This window comes from Primulina tabacum, chromosome 8 (assembly GCF_025594145.1).
Source record: "Primulina tabacum isolate GXHZ01 chromosome 8, ASM2559414v2, whole genome shotgun sequence".
Lineage (NCBI taxonomy): Eukaryota > Viridiplantae > Streptophyta > Magnoliopsida > Lamiales > Gesneriaceae > Primulina > Primulina tabacum.
Genome location: NC_134557.1, coordinates 1,108,066 through 1,127,445, shown reverse-complemented (window position 1 = coordinate 1,127,445; position 19,380 = coordinate 1,108,066). Strand labels below are relative to the sequence as shown.

Here is a 19,380-nt window from a genome sequence, read left to right as displayed (position 1 = left end):
CTAATGTCTACCTACTTACCGTAGAAAACATAGCAATTAATTATGGTATGCTCCAAAAAGCTCAACTTTGCACATATAACTTTAGACTTATTAATCACTAGAACGGCCATTTCATACTAAAAACTCTGTAAAGCAGTCATATTGACCCCCTATACTTCACCGAAAAGCTCGTAACACAAGTGGATGCTTGGGAAGATTTTGATAATGAAACACATAACAAGCATCCATCAAATTTGGCAGACAAATATAGTCATAAACATAATAATGTATAAGAAAACGCATCAACAATGTATATTCCTCTCCATGCTAAACTCAAAATTATCATGTGTTGAACAGTGGGATATTCTCCCTAAATGATGTTAAAACCATTTATCCAAGATGTAGACATGATCGGTAAGAATTCGCTACAACCTTTATATGCATCACCAAATTTCATCAAGCATGTGTTCGATGTGATAAAACAAAAAACGAGATATGAAGAAAGCAGATCTACGAGGGTATCGTTTGTTCTGCGACTGAGGCCAAGCCCTGCATAAGTTTAATAATTTCAACCGTGTCATCAAGATAGTATTTCGCCTTGCTCGGTTTCCGGCCTACTGTACATGCGAATACTTCAGCGGAAGGAGCTAAGGATGGTCCATTAAGAGAGCTCATAATCACCTCAAACATATCTTCATCAGATCTATCATCTCCTATGCATAGGACGAAATCTGGCAACAATCCCTTCTCTTGCATCATGGATAGGAGGCGTTTGGCCACCAGTCCCTTGCTTACTCCTTGTGAATCAAACACGAGTAGATCTCGTAAAAACAGGGTGGATGTTCCAACATGCATAGAGTTAGAAGTGTTCAAGCTAATGGGTGGTAGCCCAAAAATAATTTTATACTTTAATTAGTGCATCTTCTCATGCATGAGTCCAAGGTCGGAAATTTACATCCAAAATTACATCTATACATACTCATGCATTTCGGTTTTTGACTACATAAAGCCAACAAAGACCAATTCATCCAAGAATTAAAGGGAATGTGCTCCAGAAATCTTAAATTAGTGAGTCACCGGTTCTCATACTATGGTAGTGTTTGTAAATGTTTAAAAAAAATGATTATGGATTTTTCCTTTCCAAAGTTGTACAACTATACAAAAAAAAAGTTCATAATATTTTTTTTTTAGTATTTGCAAATACTACCTATATATATTGGAAACCACTTTTCTAAAAAACTCAAGGTCTTGTAATATGGTCCAACAACAATATTTATAAAACACATCGCTGGAATATGTTAATGCAAGAAACCGATGAATATTGATAGCATCTTCAAATTTTAATTTTCACCACAATTTCAGACATGACATCTCACCAGCTTCAAACAATTTATCATACTGCCTTCAAACTCAACATGGATCCCGAGAAAGCTCAGACAATAGGCGACAATGTTAATATAAACCAAGTTCAGCGACAGGATTTTCTACGAAAAATGTTTCAAAATGACCATACTGTATGTTCAGCCATTGTTGAGAATCTTTGACACCATAACTAGTCTCATACCTGTGGCTTTACTTCAACACAGTTTTGGCCACTCTTGACTGTGACAGGTTCATTAGCAAGTACACTTTCAAGGTGATTAAGAAGTTCTTTCGCTTGACAAGATCCAAAATCGGGATCTGCATCCTCATAACACCAATCCATTGTGGTTTCCTTAATTTCAATGACTGACCCATCAGTTGTCTCAGTATAAAGTTTCATTACCGGCTCTGTAACCTGTTTCCATTTGCATTCAACTATGGGCACACATGTTTCCCATTCCTCATCTCGATTCAACCTGGAAAACTCAAACCATAATCCATGTAATTAACATGAGATTTATGATGAAAGAAACAAATTTTGCATACCTCAGGAAATAGCCATGCTCTGCTGCAATTCCGAGCTTTTCACAGGATGAAAACCATTCGGTTAAAGTGTCTCGACTTCTAGCACTAACAATGAAAACAACATTATTTTTGTCTCTACACAAACTATTTAGTATATCGATGGTTTTCGAGTCTGGCTTCTTATCAATTGAGTTTTGAGGCATCAAAGTACCATCATAGTCGAGAAGAATAGCTCTATTAGTAGTCCTTCTGTAAGCTGAAACTATGTGTTCCATAGCCAACTTTCGAAAATTTGGATCGAGTGCAACAACCCTAAAACTTAAGCCAAATCCAATACCCCACGATCTACATAGTGCATGATCCTTACAAGTTCTTTCAAGATCATGAAAGAAACTTCGAGCCCAATACGCCACATCATGGGTAGTTACATACTTATAATGTTTATCATGTCTCAATTGTTTTTCCGCCTCAACCATTACAAGGGCGGACTCCATTGCCTCCGCCACTCCATCTATATTCCACGGGTTGACTCTAATTGCTCCACTTAGAGATGGCGAGCATCCAATAAACTCAGATAAAACCAACATGCTCTTTTTCAGATGGGAAGATTCGAGCCCCAAAGCCTTATTTAACTTCTGATTTCCTTGTCGACTAATTATGTACTCATACGGTATAAGGTTCATACCATCTCTAACAGCCGTAACCAAACAACACTCGGCAACGACGTAGTAAGCAACTCTCTCGAAAAATTTGAGTGGTTGATCGATTAAGATGACAGGATCATATCCCGGTTCTCCAAAGGTCTCGTTGATTCGCTTTACTGTCGCGAATGTCTCATCCTGCACTTCTTGCACATCTTTTCCTTTTCCCCGGGCTGGATTGGCTATCTGCACTAAAACAACCTTTCCCCGCTTCCCGGGGTGCTGCAATAGTAGTTGTTCCATTGCCAATAATTACAAACTTATGCCCTTGAAAATATCCATGTCATCGACCCCCAGTAACATTGTCCTCCCCCGAGCAAAAAACTGATTAATAAGCTCTACGACTTTGGCCTCAGTTTCAGGCAGGTTCAAAACTGATTGAAGCTGCCCCATGTGGATACCAACAGGAAGAATTTTGATACTAACAGTACGACCATAATATTCCAAGCCTATGTAACCCCTTTTCGACTAATATGATAGGCCTAACATCCTACTACAACATGACAGGAAATGCCGTGCATAATCAAATGTGTGAAACCCTATCAAATCCGAGTTTAGTAGAGCTCGAAGAAGCTCTTCCCGTATGGGCAAAGTTTTGTAAATCTCGGAAGATGGAAACGGGCTGTGTAAGAAAAATCCAAGCTTCACTCGGTTAAACCTCTTCCTCAAGAAAGTCGGCAATACCATCAGATGGTAATCATGAATCCATACAAAATCATCTTCCGGGTTAATCACTTCCATGATTCTATCGGCAAAAATCTTGTTAACTGATACATAAGCCTGCCACATGGAACGATTGAACCTACCACCAAGATCCGGTAAAAGAGGCAACATATAGTGGAACAATGGCCATAACTGCTGTTTGCAAAACCCATGATAATAGCGGTTAAATAGCTCGGTAGGCAAAAAGGTGGGAACACAATTAAACGTGTCCCATAGTATTTGAGATACTTCTTCTTGGTCATTCATGTGAATATCTTCCTTAAGACACCCCACAGTAAATATACTCGAGTTCTTCATCTCCCCATCCATCTTTCAGTTGAAGGAGAAGCGAATTCTCGTCCCAGCTAAAAGTCCATCCTTTACTTTTATCCAATCTGCGATGAACCTTTATTGGCAGCTGGTTAGCTACAATAATTATCCTATCCCGTTGTGCTGATGAAGAGGATGGATCAGAGCGAAAGCTCTCCGATCCATCATCATCAATGTCAGACAGTATGCCAGCAACTGTCATAATACGAGGAATACGCTGACTAATACGACCTACACTCGGTGATGGTGCTTCACCAGAAGCTAGCTCCAAGAGGTTTGAGTATGATCTCGACGCCATTTACTTTTTACTTTACTTTTTACAGGTAACTACATGAAACTCGACATCAAACAAACTAAATTCCTTCTTCCTGTTTTACAAAATGAAAATTAAAATAAAATAAGTTCCCAATGAAATTAAAGGTAACAACCACCACTATTAAAGTTCTCGTTCATAATCTAATAATGAAATTACGTATACGCAGGTAAAAGCCAAAACGGTACAATAAATGAACGTCAAGTTTGATTTTGAGGAGCAAATCAAGTTACAGGAAGCAGAAATAAAGAAATCTCATGTTTATTAATAAATTTATGATCACATCACTGTAAAAAAAAATTAGAACTTCGTTTCTTGGAATTAATAACAAGAATAATTTGAGGAAGAGAGAGAACATGCAATACCAAACTAGATATAAAATCACAGAAACAGCCCGCCCAATTATATGACGCAAAGAATAGCAAGAGATAAAAACGGATATTCAAGAATCGAGGAAAACTTACCAGTTTTGACCACCCTTGATTCCCCAAATGGTGATAAACCCTACTCCGTCCGTGTGAAGAAAATGGAAAAAAAAAAAAAAGATGGAGGAAGAGAATGACAATGAAGGGTGAGTGACAAAAAAAATATTTTCTTGCTACTTCTCAAATACACAGCTGAATACCGCTAAGTTCCTGGAGCACACACTCTCTTCGAAAGTAAAGGCGTCGTGGATAAATTGAACTAAAGAAAGTAATTAATTTGATTCGACTCTCTTTTCATTATTTTCTAAGCAAAGATTCAGATTTCATATACGTTTCTTCATAAAACGGTCTCACTTGTTGTATTTTATGAGATATATTTTATTTGGGTCATCCATAAGAAAATATTACTTTTTATTATAAATATCGATAGGATTGACTCGTATCACAGATAAATATTCGTGAGATCATCTCACAAGAGAAATCTTCTAATATCTTTTTCTCAATAAACATGATTTAACTTGACATTGGATCTGAGAAAAAAATACTGATAATTTTTATGTGCATAAGGAAAAAGTGCATTAATGTCACTGTGAACAATTGCGCACTCGATTATAACTTTTAGTGATGTTCGTAAAACCAAAAAAAAATTATATAAAGTGACATCTGAATGTCCATGCATCAATAATTGTTACAAAACTATATTCTTCATGAGTAACCTTCGACCAACAGCCTCCTTGGTGGCACTACCTTGTCCACAATCTTTGCTGACTTACCTTGAACTTCTAGATTTTTTTTATCACATTGGTGCAACTGATCATGGTAAAAAAGTATTTACAATCAATAAAAAAAGTGAGTTTTAACTTTTGTCTTAAAAAATGTAGATTGGTTTGTTTTTCGAACTCATATTTCGTGTCAACTTATACTTATTTTGAGTTAAATCTAAAAGTTAATAGGATGTTAATGCTGCCTATTCAAAAGTTATTCTGATTAAAATTTAATATTATAATCATTTATTTATCACAATGTCAAATTTTGGTTTTTTGCTTTTAACTTTCGTTTTAAAAATATAATCACTTTTGATTTTCAAATACTTTTTTAATAATCTATAAATATAATCACTTCATTACGAACATAAAATGTTGCATTACACTTTTTAAGCTTCTTAATGTTGATTATAGATTAACTATTTTTCCATTTAAAAAGTGTACTATAAAAATAAATAGATTAAAATTCGAAAGACAAATCATTTTTCCACTGACACATCAAGTAATTAAATGAAGAAGGTAAAAGCATTTCTACAAGGTGATGAATTACATCAAACATGAAAAGACTTTCACAATCCAAAAATAATTTACAACAAAATGTTTATGCGCTCCAAATTCCATCATATATTAATTATGTATACATATAAATAAATTACGTGTATTATTATTAATTCATATAGCCGATCGATTTGGATTAGTACTTAAACAGGAAAGTAGAATAAAAAAAGGCCGGGTTTTGGATCATATGAGAGAATTTGTAGGCAGTCCTTTTTAATAATATGGGAACTTGAGGAGCTAAAAAAATAGAATTTAAAATTTATTAATGTGTCAACTTGCATCACAATTCTTTTAAATTTTTTTTTTATCACACGTGTTTAGGGTAGAATCACTCTAGGTCTCGAACTTCAAATTTTGTGTTTTACCCTACTTTATATATGAAAATGAGACCAAATTAATATCCACTTAACAAATTATGTCAACTGTATAATTGAAGAATTTTTTTTAAGCAAATGGCTTGGAGTTGAGAAGGGCGTGCGTGGCAGCCAACAGAGGATTTGACCCTGACAGCCATTGAAGAGGACTTCCTCTTAAGATATCTCGTATTTGCATCTCACTAGTTTGATGTTTTCTTGATAGCTTGTTACCACTGAACCCATGTTCTTTTGTTTTCTAGATTCATTTTATGTCATAGGAATGGTTCTCTGAATTGCAGCATCTGCTTTAGCCTGCTGCAAATTCTGCCAATCACTTATCTTGGCTTCTTCCCATTGAATTGAATGTCATTTATGACATTTCGTTGGTTCGTTTAATTTGTTAATCTAACAAACGATTGATTGCCCCGAAACATATGATAATAACGATGATAATAATAATGATTATGATAAGAAAAGAATATATACCCTCCAAGACCCATCGAGATAGCTCCGGCGGCAACCTCGGCAATTCCGGCGGTGAGAATGATGGAGGAGGATGCGTTAGCACCTGACAAGCCCGCGGCGAGGGCGAACGGCACGGTGAGCTCATCGGACACTCCTATGATTATGTCGCGAACAATTTCGCCAGCAGTGAAATGCTTCTCTTTGTGTTGGTTCAGCAAAGACGAGTTCAATTCTTGAGCCATTGTATGTATAAATGATTGTATGTATTATATATACATGAATCTGTGGAGATATTTGGGGAAATAAACCTGGTCAATATTTTTTGAAAAAAAATGACCTCCCCATGTAGTGAACAAATACGCTACATGAGACTATTTTTTAAAAAAAAATGTTGACAAACAAAACAACCCTGAATGTGTGTGTAAGATAAAACTGGTTTTCGTTTTCGAGAAATTTTTTTTGATATACCTATGCTAGCGTGTATAGCTGTGGAAGTAGGTTTACAGTGTCGCTGTAAAGATGGTTTGTTTCTCATTGCCCGTGCAGGGACGGTTTGTTTCTACCTGTCCGTGCAGGCAATGAACGGCTCGGATCACTTCACATGAGTGATCCGGGCCCACCTTCCTGTAAAAAAAAAAAAAATTGACTCGGAAAAATCCGAGCCGTTGGATCGACAAACTTCATTTTACTTTATGAAAGGGAAAGATTTGCTTAATATTTGTGGATTCAATTCGATGATTGGTACAAACACACAATTTACCATAAGTTTGCCTCTAGCATGTGACTCACTCTTCTCCTGATGCGGACATGTAGTTTGTGTATATTTCTTAACAAATAATGAAGTGAAACTTAGCTCGATCCGCCCTTGACACGAGTCAAGTTACACTGTTCGAGCTCAAATCAATCTAAGTTTTGTCTTTTGAACGGTCGATTTAACAATCAATTTCAAACTCAAGTTCGACTCAACTCATGTATCATATTTAAAAGTCTTTACTACATAAAGACAAAACATCTAAGGTTTAGATTTTAAGTAAAAAGATATCTCTGTAACATCTCAAACTTTAAAATATATAGTCACATAACTTGTGAATTACTCGAATAAAAACAACTAAAAATGAACTCAGACACAAATTAAAGAAAACACAGTTGAATTTTAACTAAGCCACTAGCTTGGATCATTCCGTTGTCTTCTTTGTTTGCGTTTTCAAATCGATCATGTTTTCATATTAGAAGCAATCTTTTCAGCGCACACTTAAGTTGGGTCTTTTCGATCACGATTCTGAATAATTTCCATTCCAATTCTTAAAACAAAACAAAACAAAACAAAACCTAGTTGAAATAAAGACATTACAATTTACATAGTTAAAACTAGAAAATTATTATTATTATTACCACAACAATAATAATAAATCAATTTCATTGAAGGCAAAAAAGATTAATCAAACCGCAAATAAGTAAAAAATTGAAAAAACACAAACAAAGGAATGATCCAAGCGAAACAGGGGATTTACTTCCTCTCAGACAAATGCCTCGATTTGTCATCAATATTTTTAAAGAATGGATTTCGATCAGACTCGTCATCTGTAAATTATTCATCATCGAGAAAAATAAAACCCCCTTTCTGTTCTTTCTTAAAATAAAAAAAAATTAATTTCGTCTTAAAAAAACATTAAATTTAAAAATAATTAAATAAATAATGCCAAAATTAAACAATATATAAATGGTAATATACACTGAATTACGAAAATTAGAAGTAGGAATTGATTTTAAAACTCGTTAAACTAAAATCTGAATCTCTACTTACATAAAAAATTCATATAAATGCATAAAATTATAATTTATATTAATAATGTATTAGAAGTCATATAGATATTTTTCGCTTTAAATTTCTTAGTTTTGACATAAAAAAATTCCACCCAATTTACATTATAACAAATACTTATAGATATATAAATAAAGTTCAAAAATATATGGTACACAAATACCACAGAATGCCTAATATATGCCTCTTCAGTTCAGGTCTCCAAGAAAGTTTCAGCATGAAGCATCTCAGAAGAACGAAAGTTTCAGTTTTTCATCATCATTAGAGACATAAACCACCCATATTTTCAATTCAATCCATTTTAACGTTTTAATTCTGAAAAAATCAATAATGCTAAATAAAAACTGTGAAAATAAAATCACATATTTAATTAACTTAAAAAAATTGAAAACAGTGTAAAAAAATCAATGAAATAAATTTTAAAAATTAAGCCCCTTCAGTTCAGGTCTCCACTGTTCTTCAGCATGAATACATTCTCAGAAGAACGAAAGTTTCAATTTTTAATCATCCCCAGAGGCCATTGACCAAATATTACAAAAAGAAGTAACAAAATCAATTCTTTTAAACAAAGTCGGAAATATTTTTTTTAAAAAACAAATATATATATATTTAGAAAGTTGACATTAAATTATCCTCAGCTCAGATCTCCAACTGATTCAGCATATATTCAATTCAGGAGATAAAGGTTCTAAAGAAATAATTGGTTGAAAATACAACGAGAAAAGACTGAAAAAATATTTTATCGAATTTTCTCGATACCAAATATCAATTAAACTTGAACGGCGCAAATTAGATGTAAAGTTAGATGTTGAAATTCGATACCTCAATTTGCTGGTGCGGAGCGAGTTCGAATATTGTGAACTCGGAGGAGGCAATGAGCTCTACATTTATAGTGTATATCAGTTAGGAAACTGAAGCCCTAGAAATTTGTTGGGCTCGCTTATTTGGACACGGGTCCGTTTTGGGCTTAGGCTAATTCAATGCCCATTTATCGAATATCACGATGCGATAAATTTAAACTTTATTTCGTTCGTGACTATTTTGTTAGTGAATAATTTGCGATATTATTATTATTATTATTATTGATTCCTTTTCTAAAATCATGAAAATGTTACTTATCCGTTAAATAAACTTAATTTTCATTCATTTTTGTTTATAAATTATTTTTAAAAAATTGAAAAGTAATTTTAATAATCAAATATATATGTACACGCCAATAAATATTTATTTTACAAACAATTTCAACACAAATTTCACGCCAATGACAGAACAGGAACCGACGTGGGCCCTACCATGAACCATTTCATATAAATACCAGACCCCACCATCAACGTTTCTTAACCGTCACTCGCATATACAAAAAACTTGAAACTCGAAATTTGAGAAGCCGTTGTTTCGTGATCTCAATGAAGCATCAAGCATCACAAGCTGCCAAAGGATCTGTAGCAGCATCACAGCTCTACTTCACAAAGAAGAAGCTCCGGTCACGGTTAACTCGCCTCCGCCGACACCATTTTTCACCGATCACTCGATTATCCGATTCTACGAGCTATGCAGCTTCACTTTTCACACAACCTAGTGAAGTCTCAGGAGAATCTAGTTTATCCTCTGTCAATGATTTTAGGAGAGCTATTACCTCAAGGTATTATAGGAAGAAGAGCAGAAATTCCGTTAAAGTTGAGTTATCGGAAAATATATCAGAGAATTCATGCGTTGAATCTTGTTCTGGAACTGTAGTGATTGGAGATTCAGATAACAGAGATTTGAAGTTGAAGAGTGAAAATGTGGTCGAAGAAGCAGGAGGGGAAGAGATCAGCAAATCCGAAGTTTCTAGCGTTTCTCGGAGTACATTATCGGAGAACAAATCCGGAAATGAGGTTGGAAAAATGACGGAATATGAACGTTATATTGGAATTCCTCGAAATGAGGTCCTATTGGACATTCCTTGTGAATTGTTTCCGGAACATATGAATTCTGAAGCTGTCAATGTTCAAATCACTAATAATTTGATTTTGAACGACGGCGTGGAACTTATCTCAAACTCCGTCGGGATAAAAATTGATATCAGTGAAAAAAGAGATCGTGAAGAGCTGCGATTTGGTGGCATGAATAGAATTCCAGAACTCGCGTCAGCAGAATTTGATTTAGTTTGTTCAGAGCAGTTTTCAAATTGCGGTATTTTAGGTGGTAGGGAAAACGGGGAGCAAAACTCGACCTCGGATAATTATCAGGTAGTTTCCGATTTGGAAACAGAAAGTTCGGATTATACGTCTTCCTTATGGAGTTATGCTTCCGGAAGTCAATTTTCTGAAAAGTCGATGGGAGATGAAACTTGTTCTCCTACTTTTCAATTGCTTGCTCAGTTTAAGAAACAGTTCTGTGAATCGACTTCTGCGCCAGGTTCGGCTTATTATGACTGTGAAGACGATAGTTCTAATGACATCAATGTGAGTTTTTAAAAATTCTGTAGTTATTGTTCTTCTGGTTGTGTTTTTGTTTGAGTAATTACCATCCTGCGACGCTTTTATATTTTTTCCATAATATCATTATTTCATTTTTTTTCTCGTTCGAATGGGATACTGACCTTGATTTGTGATTATGCCATGTTTATTGAATATATATGTATTATTAGCCTCAATAACAAACATAGATGGAAAATCAATTCAAAATAAATTAAAAATATCTTATATTTTATTTTAATGTTTTAACGCTTGATGCTTATTATAATTATAATTCTCATAAATGATTGAATTATTATGCTCTTTGTTTCGTTTGATTAGTTATTGGGACTAGATGAAGAAGATGAAGAGAGCTATAAGATCATAAGAAAAAGAGAGAGGAGGGAAGTGTATTTGTGTGATTATGCAGAGGAATACTGTTCGACTACTGACTATGGCAATCTTGTCATTCACCAGCGCCAAGAAATGGTTCACTGGATTGTGGAGGTCAGTCACTATATGATTCTCTGTTCTTGAAAAATTAGTGATATGTTTTTCCTTAAAGAATTTGTACACCGAGAACAGGTAATGAAAAGACAATACTTTGTTACGAAGTCGATTTACATGCGGTTTCGAGATTCTCTGCACATCTGTTGACCATGGCAATATGCCAAGTGGCACATGTAAAATTACAATTGAAAGCTGCACTGCCACTAATACGTGCATACCCCATTATAATGGTGCAATTCTATGATGATTTAAAGCCTCGTTGGAGTTTATGTGGAAATTCTCTCCTTTTTAAGAGGTCGGGTAAATGTTCTGTGTTTTGTGTTGAGAAATAAAAACAGCTGTATGTTTTAGTACTTCCCGTTTTCTCAGCTTTTTTATCGGTTGGAGGTAGTTTTTTTTAGTTTCCAATAATTTTGTTTTATTTCCAAAAATGCACGCACGTTTTGTTGTGGAAAATGCTGTATCTAACTTATTATATTTCTGGATTCTAACAGATCTTGTGAGTATAGCAAGCCTAGAGGTTGTTTCCTTGGTTCATATATAGAAGCGATCACACTCTTCCTAGTGATTCTTTAAATTTCAATGATTTGATCATGCAGCAAGCTACTAATAAGGAACTTCAGAAGGAAACAATGTTTTTAGGAGTTAGCCTTCTTGACAGATTTCTGAGCAAAGGATACTTCAAGAATATAAGGAATCTTCAGATTACTGGCATCGCCTGCCTCACTCTAGCCACTAGGATTGAAGAAAACCAGCCCAACAACTGGTAAGTCATCTTTGATTTACATACACTATTGATGATTGATCGAGTGAAAGCCGTGGTAGAAATAAGCGTATCAGATCAATCAATAATATAATTGGTTTGATTTCAAATCGTTTCTACATAAACTATTGCTTAATTATTAAGATTAAAATTTCTTAAGTGAGTTCGTAATAATAAAATATATGAAGTCTTTAATATGAGTTATAAAACATGGGATTTTGCAAAATAAAAATAAACTAGGACAACTTTTTACTGACAAGGAAATCAAAACAATAATATGTCTATTTCAAATGTTTTGTGGGCTATTTTTCTTCTTATTTCCTTTCGTCAGAGATGAAAATTGTCAAATGGTCTTCTCTGCTTGTCATAGATGAAATAATAAAATGTACGTTATTTTGTTTTAAGTTAATATTGATATATGCCACTGAACTCTTCTCTGCCATTTTTCTTCCTTTCGTTTCTGCCATTGGTTCTTTTGTTAAAAGAAAAATCGGGACAAATTATTTGTTTCAGGGCAAATTATTTGTTCCATATGCTTTTTACTAGATTTCTATGAGGGTATAATGAAAGAGAGATGCCCCATCTTTTATCTTCCAAACTTTTATTGAGCTTTATCACACATTTGGCAACTAGTCATTGTATTTGTAGGCATGTAACCTCTGAAGATACTATTATTTCAAATCTTCATTTTTTATTTGAGATCCAATTTCGATTTTTGATACAGTATAAGGAGAAAGACATTCGACGTAGGAAGCAACACTTATACTCGGTATGAAGTAGTGGCCATGGAATGGATGGTGCAGGAAGTCCTTAATTTCGAGTGCTACCTGCCTACCTTGTACAACTTCTTATGGTATGACTTTTAAAATTTGGAAGCACATATATTTTTTGTAGGGAAAGGACCCTGCGAGTGGGCCAGCAGAGACGATTCTCCTACACAAATAAATTTTGAATTTAATTTAGCAATTGTTTTATTAACTCTAGTTTTGCCTCCAGCTCTTAAATTGCTTCTTAAACCATAGCGCCCTACTCGATACAACTCTGGGGCCCGCTGAATTTTTTCATGTATTTTCACCTCTTCAAGTGCCTTACGAATATGTTCAGGTTTTATCTCAAAGCTGCGAGGTCTAATGAAAAAGTGGAGAAGACAGCCAAATACCTTGCAGTACTCACGCTGCTGGGTCATCAGCAGCTTTGCTATTGGCCCTCAACTGTTGCAGCTGGGCTTGTTGTTCTTGCTTCTATTGCGGCTAATCAAGATGCATCCTGCAACCTGATTACAGCAGTAAGCATTTACCTCTAAACACTGCATCTGTTTTTCGCCGCAAATAGATTAGTTGGGCATTGTTCTGAAACTAGTACGAGAGGTAGATGCAGAAATTTATTAATAAATTTTCACCACTACTCCTGTCTCTTCAGATTCTTGCTAGACAGAAAGACAAAGATCTACCTGAATGCATCAAGGTATTCATCAGCTTGCATGAACATTCCACAATGATTTACATTAATTCTTGTTTCAGTATACCTGCCAGTGTCCGGTTAAGTATGCAGAGTATAGTCAGTCATATTCTTATCCTCACTATTTTTATTTTAATATATATGTCATGTTTTTTGTTCTTGGTACTTGACTCTCTTGGGCATGATGAACTTTCTTACATACTTTTGGGATTGGATCGATAACTAAACAAAATATAATTGAAGTTTTCTTTAGCAATAATGGTAGGAACTTGATCTTACATGCATTATAGCAATCCAACTTAACATTGTATGTGATGCTTGACAGAGTCTGGAATGGTTGGTGAAGTATCTATGACAAAAAGATGAACCAAGGTGATTATGACGTACAGAAAAATACTGCAATTCTAGCATATAATAATATTCTTTTCCTCTTTGATAATAGTTCATATTTTGTCTCTAGGATTAAAGATTTTGTAAACAGTGATGTACATTCTTTCACATTATCCTGTAATAAACATCTGGTCCAAGAAAAAATAGTATATTGTACGATTACAATTAATCTAAACTTGTTTTACAAAACTTTCATCGTAATTGTTAAATATATTAGTCATATATAGGTATCGAGAAATAGTTCTCAGTGTCACCTGAACATCCACAAAGTTAGGCTTCATAATCCTCGTTTCTTGTTTGGGGTTCGGCCCCTGTCAACCTCATCCTGTTCAATATTTTTCAGAATTTTGAAATTGCCCTATTTGTAGAAAATGTAACCATGCCCAAAAACTTTGAATAGACACTTGTCATCTCTCAACTAATACTAGAACGTAAAATAAGGTAAGTTGCACGGGCACTTCAAGAAATACTCCATATTGTATTGAATGCAATTAGCACATGACACTCGCATGTGTTCGGATATGCCTCACTTGTGTTATTTGGAAATTCAAATGAAAAACAGACGCAGACATATATGTAATTGACACATCCAATAAATTTTAGTTATCAACAGGTGCAAATGAGTTAAGTTAATCATAAGTAGCTTTACTTGTGAGTAGCTCGTAAACGATTCGGTCAAAATTCGATTCGAGCTCGGTTTGACCGAACTCGAGTTTAAAAAAGATACACGTAAGTATCTTGTGAGCAGTTCGACCAAAATTCAACTCGAGTCGAATTCGAAGGGCTTTGAATATTTAATTGACTCGAGATCGAGTTTTACACGTGTATCGTAAGCTACTGGATATGTTCTTGAGTTGAGCTTTAGTTTGAAAATTAATACTCAATCGAGTCGAGCTCGACTCCATTGCACCCTAACTACCACCAAATTTTATAGTAATTTCTTAATGCTTAGAAGAAAAAACATTAAAATTTTAAAAATATATAATCATATTATCTCTCCTTTATATTTCTTAGTTTTTTTCTTCATATTTTAAACAATTTCTTCCGGTTTTCTACAAATTATAAAGTTTATCATTAATAAATAACTAAATAAATAATTTTTTAATGATTTATCACATGTTTGAATGATTTTTTACTTTTAAGACTCCAATGCATTTATAATTACTATTTAATATATAGATTTTTAGTTGTTTAAATTATATATATATATATTTAACACGTTGTTGAACTAACTTGTTTAATTGTGTGTTTTAATTTAAAGAACAATTTATTAGAAAATACCAACACGTCTAATAGTACATATTTTATTAAGAATTTACTTTTTAAAAAATTAATTGAGTTTTACATGTATGTGTATTGTGTATATATGTACATATATGTGTCTTTTCCCATGGCTGAAAGAATAGTACAATCTAGAAACTTGATGTGAGTATATACGTACAGGTCTTCGATCATTCATGCTGATAATAGGATAATACTCTTCTGTCGGCATAGAATGAATTATCTCTCTCTGTTATTCGGTTGTTAATGTCCCAAATTTTTAAAAAAGTTTGCATAGTCTAATCTACGTTGTAGCCATATCATCGTGTCTATCTTGTCCATGCTTTTGAAACATAAAAATAGGCTAATTATAACTTTGAAAAAGGCTAATCATATAATGAAGAATAATTTCTCAAGCTCCAATTCAAGTATATTTAAATTTGAATCAAAATCAACTTAAATATGACAAACTCAACTCGATTTTGATGGATTCGGCCCCTTAAAATCTATAACGTGGAAAAACATAAAAATATATCCGTTGACTTGAGCCAAAGTCTTCCGTCAACACACAATTTCTCCACCAACTTACATGCTAAGAATTTTTCAAGAATTCATTTTGCTTTTTGCAAGCATTGACATTTTAAGTTGAGCACTTATTTCTAATTCATCGCATTCTCATCGGGTAAGATCTCTTTTTCTTGCGTTTCCAAGTTGATTTTGCCACTGTTTTCCAAGCAACGACATCCCTTTTCATTCTGCATCAAAACTATTTGCTTAATATGTAATTTTGCCACTGTTTTTCAGTTTCTTTCTTCTTTTTTCTATCCTGATATTTGTCAATTAGCTTTAATAAAATAACGGGCTTCTTTATTTTCTGAAGCATCCGCACTCTGCTGTGAAATATTGAGAGGATCGGATCAGGTTAGGTGACTGACTGACTATATTGACAATTTATAGCTTTACATAGCGTTTTGACTTTCTTTCTAATAATTTCTCTTGCTGTAATCTTTAAATTTTAACTTCACTTATGTAAATCCGATTTGAATAATGGTTTTGATGTTGCTGAGGTTGGTTTTAATTTGATTCTTTAAAACGTGTTTTGACGATCCGAACCTTGTATCATATTGTCGGGAAATGCTATGCTACGCCGGTGTAGCGATAGCCTTTGGATTCCTGTGGAGACTGATCGGAATTTAGGCATTACTGTGAGCATTGGTTCTATATTGCCGTAATTATTCCTTAAGTATGGCCTTTTCTTTGCAGTTGTGAAGTGACATGGCTGATGCAGTTGTAGAATTTCTATTAACTAATTTGAAGGAGCTTCTGCTTTACCATGCGGATTTGATTTTTAATGTGAAAGAACAAGTTGAATCTCTTCATAGAGAACTCAATTTGATGAAAGCATTTCTTAAGGACTCCAGAGAGAAGCGTGATGAATCTGAGTACGTTCGAGAAATAGTCAGACAAATCATTGATGTGACATATGAAGCAGAAGACATAATCGACAAGGTTGTAGTAGATGCAGCAACACAAAAATCGAGAAGCACTCTGAAGAAAATTTTTAAACCATTCAATCATGCTTCCGTTCTTAGTAGAAACGCCAGAGAAATTGAGTCCATAAAGGTAAAGGTGAAGGAGATATACGACAAGAAAATGTTTGGCATAGTGAGTCTGCCAGTAGGAGTGCCTTCTCGGAGACGTGCCCCAGAGAAAAGGCAACCTAATGTGGAGGAACATAATGTTGTAGGTTTCGATAAGGAGGCTAATGCCATAATTAATCGTCTCACTAGAGGGCCAGATTTTCTAGAAGTAATTTCCATTGTGGGTATGGGGGGACTTGGTAAAACAACATTGGCCAAAAAGGTTTACCTTGATCGTCGTATTGAATTTCACTTCTATCTCCGTGCATGGACATATATATCTCAAGAATACAGCAGAAGGGAAGTGTTTCTTTCAATTTTAGAGTCTTTGGGACTTGTAACAGATCAAATGTTCAAAAAGAGTGACGAGTGGCTTTCCGAGGAGCTATGCAAACATTTGAGGAACAATAGGTACCTCATTGTCATCGATGACGTTTGGACAATAGAGGCTTGGGATGATATCAGAATGGCTTTCCCAAACACAAATTTGAAGAGTAGGATACTGTTGACCACTCGAAACAGAGATGTCGCCTTGAACGCCAACTCTAGTGACCCCCCTCATGACTTGCGTTTTCTAACTGAGCATGAAAGTTGGGACCTACTCCGCGGGAAGACTTTTCCGAAAACAAGCTGCCCCTCAGAGCTAGTGGATCTTGGAAAACAAATTGCTAGAAAATGTTCTGGGCTTCCACTTGCAATTGTGGTGGTCTCAGGTCTACTTTTGAAGAAGGAAAAAACGCGAGACTGGTGGAAGAGAGTTGCTGATGATGTCAGTTTATATGTTGCCAAAGATCCAAAGCAGTGCATGGATGTGTTAGCATTAAGCTACAAGCATTTGCCAGATCATTTGAAAGCTTGTTTCGTCTATTTTGGAGTATTTCCTGAAGATTTTGAGATCCCGGTCTGGAAATTGCTCAGATTTTGGGTTGCTGAGGGATTCGTGCAAGAAAGTGGACAAGAATGCTTAGAGGACATAGCTGAAGAGTATTTGGAGGATCTTGTAGACAGAAATTTAGTCTTGGTGGTTAAGAAGAGGGCTAATGGTCGAATCAAGACTTGTCGAATACATGACATGCTACGTGATTTATGCATTAAAGAAGGCTCACAAGAAAAGTTTTTGCAGATTATCAAAGGCCCTCAAAATCATTCTTTCGGGTCTTCAATCCCAAGTTATCATCGACGACTTTCTGTCCATTCAAACATATTGGATTTTATATCTTCCAGGCCCTCTAGTCCAAATGTCCGGTCCTTCTTGAGTTTTGGCTTGGATGAGAAGGACGTCCCTAGACAGCATACGACTTTCATATCCGAAGCATTTAGATTAGTACGGGTGCTGGATCTAAGATCCCTCAGTTTTCCACGTTTCCCCAATGAGATAGAGCAGCTAGTTCACCTCCGGTTCATTGCCCTTTTCGGTAACTTCAAGATTCTTCCTGCATCAATCTCGAATCTCTGGAATCTTCAAACAATAATCATTGGAACAACCTCTCGCGATCTCAAGATCCTAGCGGACATCTGGAAAATGTTGCAACTCAGGCATTTCTATACCAGCAGTATAAGTTTCTTGCAAGGGCCTCCTGCCCAAACACGCAAGGATAATGAAGACCCTTTTGTGAGGCGAAACATACATACTATTTCCACTATTTCACCTGATAGCTGCACCGAGAACATACTGGCGAGAACTCCCAGTTTGAGAAAACTCGGGATACGTGGGAAGCTAGTCGTGCTAATGGAGAAAAAGGGTGGGTCAACTATGTTTGATAATCTTGCCAAATTAGACAGACTTGAAACGCTGAAGCTGTTAAATGACACATTCCCTTTGGATCCTTCCCAATGTATAATTCCAGGTCTCCCACAATCTTACAAATTTCCACCAAATTTAAAGAAATTGACTTTATCCGACACATTGCTCGAATGGGAGCATATGTCAACATTGGGAGTGCTTCCAAACCTGGAGATTCTCAAGTTGAAAGACTATGCATTCAAGGGACGTCACTGGGAGCCACTCGATGGTGGCTTTCGCATGCTCAGGGTTTTGCAACTTGGAAGGACTGATCTAGTTCAGTGGGATGCTGTAGGTCATCATTTCCCTAGGCTTCAGTCTTTGGTTCTTACTCACTGCCTGAATCTTGAGGCAATTCCACTCGGTCTAGCGGAGGTATCTGAACTACAGAACATAGAACTACACTGGCTTAAGCCGAGTGCCACAGATTCTGCCAGGACAATTCAGCGGCAAAAACTTCTGATTCAACAAGAGCAAGGACTGGGGAACTCTAAATTCAAGCTCCTTATTTATCCTCCGGATTTGGAGTCAGATAACAGACTCAGTCTACCAGTAGTTGCATAAAGGGCAAGCAGATCCTCTTTGTTTCGAAAATCTTTTCCGTTTTCAGTGTGAACACTTAGAAAATAATGTCTCTTTTATTTACATAGGTATCATTCCCTAAACTGAAATCTCCCTTGGTTTCTTACCTGGAGACAGTATTGAAAAATCTGAAAACGTGTTATATATCAATTGTACGATGAAGCTTAAAATTTACTGTATTTCGTTGTATGTAATATGTAGTCTTTCGTTACTTGTAGCCATTGCCCTTCGTACTTATTTTTATGACGTGAGAA

General features: G+C 35.3%; 2 protein-coding genes, 1 long non-coding RNA gene, 3 other non-coding genes and 1 pseudogene across 7 annotated transcripts; 2 read left to right on the top strand and 5 right to left on the bottom strand.

Moving 5' to 3' along the window:
- Positions 1–546: 546 nt before the first annotated feature.
- Positions 547–4,673, bottom strand: LOC142552711 (alpha,alpha-trehalose-phosphate synthase [UDP-forming] 6-like; annotated as a pseudogene).
- Positions 4,674–4,828: 155 nt separating this feature from the next.
- On the bottom strand, positions 4,829–9,189 carry LOC142552710 (uncharacterized). The gene is made up of 3 exons (XR_012821864.1): positions 6,949–9,189; positions 6,502–6,762; positions 4,829–5,147 (listed from the first exon to the last, which is right to left on the bottom strand). It is a non-coding gene; the product is annotated as an uncharacterized LOC142552710 (long non-coding RNA).
- On the bottom strand, positions 7,993–8,084 carry LOC142554914 (small nucleolar RNA SNOR75). Its single transcript, XR_012822277.1, has one exon. It is a non-coding gene; the product is annotated as a small nucleolar RNA SNOR75 (small nucleolar RNA).
- On the bottom strand, positions 8,485–8,571 carry LOC142554901 (small nucleolar RNA Z159/U59). The gene has a single exon (XR_012822265.1). It is a non-coding gene; the product is annotated as a small nucleolar RNA Z159/U59 (small nucleolar RNA).
- On the bottom strand, positions 8,733–8,820 carry LOC142554902 (small nucleolar RNA Z159/U59). The gene has a single exon (XR_012822266.1). It is a non-coding gene; the product is annotated as a small nucleolar RNA Z159/U59 (small nucleolar RNA).
- A 484-nt stretch (positions 9,190–9,673) lies between the features above and the next one.
- On the top strand, positions 9,674–14,144 carry LOC142554377 (cyclin-SDS). Its single transcript, XM_075665044.1, has 7 exons — positions 9,674–10,749; positions 11,083–11,247; positions 11,850–12,016; positions 12,738–12,866; positions 13,118–13,298; positions 13,433–13,477; positions 13,797–14,144. Exons 1-7 carry the CDS (start codon positions 9,709–9,711, stop codon positions 13,824–13,826), a joined length of 1,758 nt encoding a protein of 585 aa, XP_075521159.1. The 5' UTR covers positions 9,674–9,708; the 3' UTR covers positions 13,827–14,144.
- A 1,526-nt stretch (positions 14,145–15,670) lies between these two features.
- On the top strand, positions 15,671–19,343 carry LOC142552709 (putative disease resistance RPP13-like protein 3). 2 transcript variants are annotated; one of them, XM_075662481.1, is made up of 3 exons: positions 15,688–15,803; positions 16,002–16,042; positions 16,385–19,343. In XM_075662481.1, the coding sequence occupies exon 3, from the start codon at positions 16,397–16,399 to the stop codon at positions 19,106–19,108; it is 2,712 nt and encodes a 903-aa protein (XP_075518596.1). In that variant the 5' UTR covers positions 15,688–15,803; positions 16,002–16,042; positions 16,385–16,396; the 3' UTR covers positions 19,109–19,343. The 2 variants fall into 2 exon arrangements, with proteins under 2 accessions (XP_075518595.1, XP_075518596.1); XM_075662480.1 differs by lacking the exon at positions 16,002–16,042 and having other exon boundaries at positions 15,671–15,803.
- The last annotated feature ends 37 nt before the right edge of the window (positions 19,344–19,380 follow it).

What these genes read in the sequence shown, in the direction of transcription:
- LOC142554377 (XM_075665044.1), top strand. Translation starts at nt 9,709, where the DNA reads ATGAAGCATCAAGCATCACAAGCTGCCAAAGGATCTGTAGCAGCATCA. An exon ending in ATAGTTCTAATGACATCAAT is followed by an intron (nt 10,750 to 11,082) that starts GTGAGTTTTTAA and finishes TCGTTTGATTAG; the next exon opens with TTATTGGGACTAGATGAAGA. An exon ending in ATCTACCTGAATGCATCAAG is followed by an intron (nt 13,478 to 13,796) that starts GTATTCATCAGC and finishes GATGCTTGACAG; the next exon opens with AGTCTGGAATGGTTGGTGAA.
- LOC142552709 (XM_075662480.1), top strand. Translation starts at nt 16,397, where the DNA reads ATGGCTGATGCAGTTGTAGAATTTCTATTAACTAATTTGAAGGAGCTT.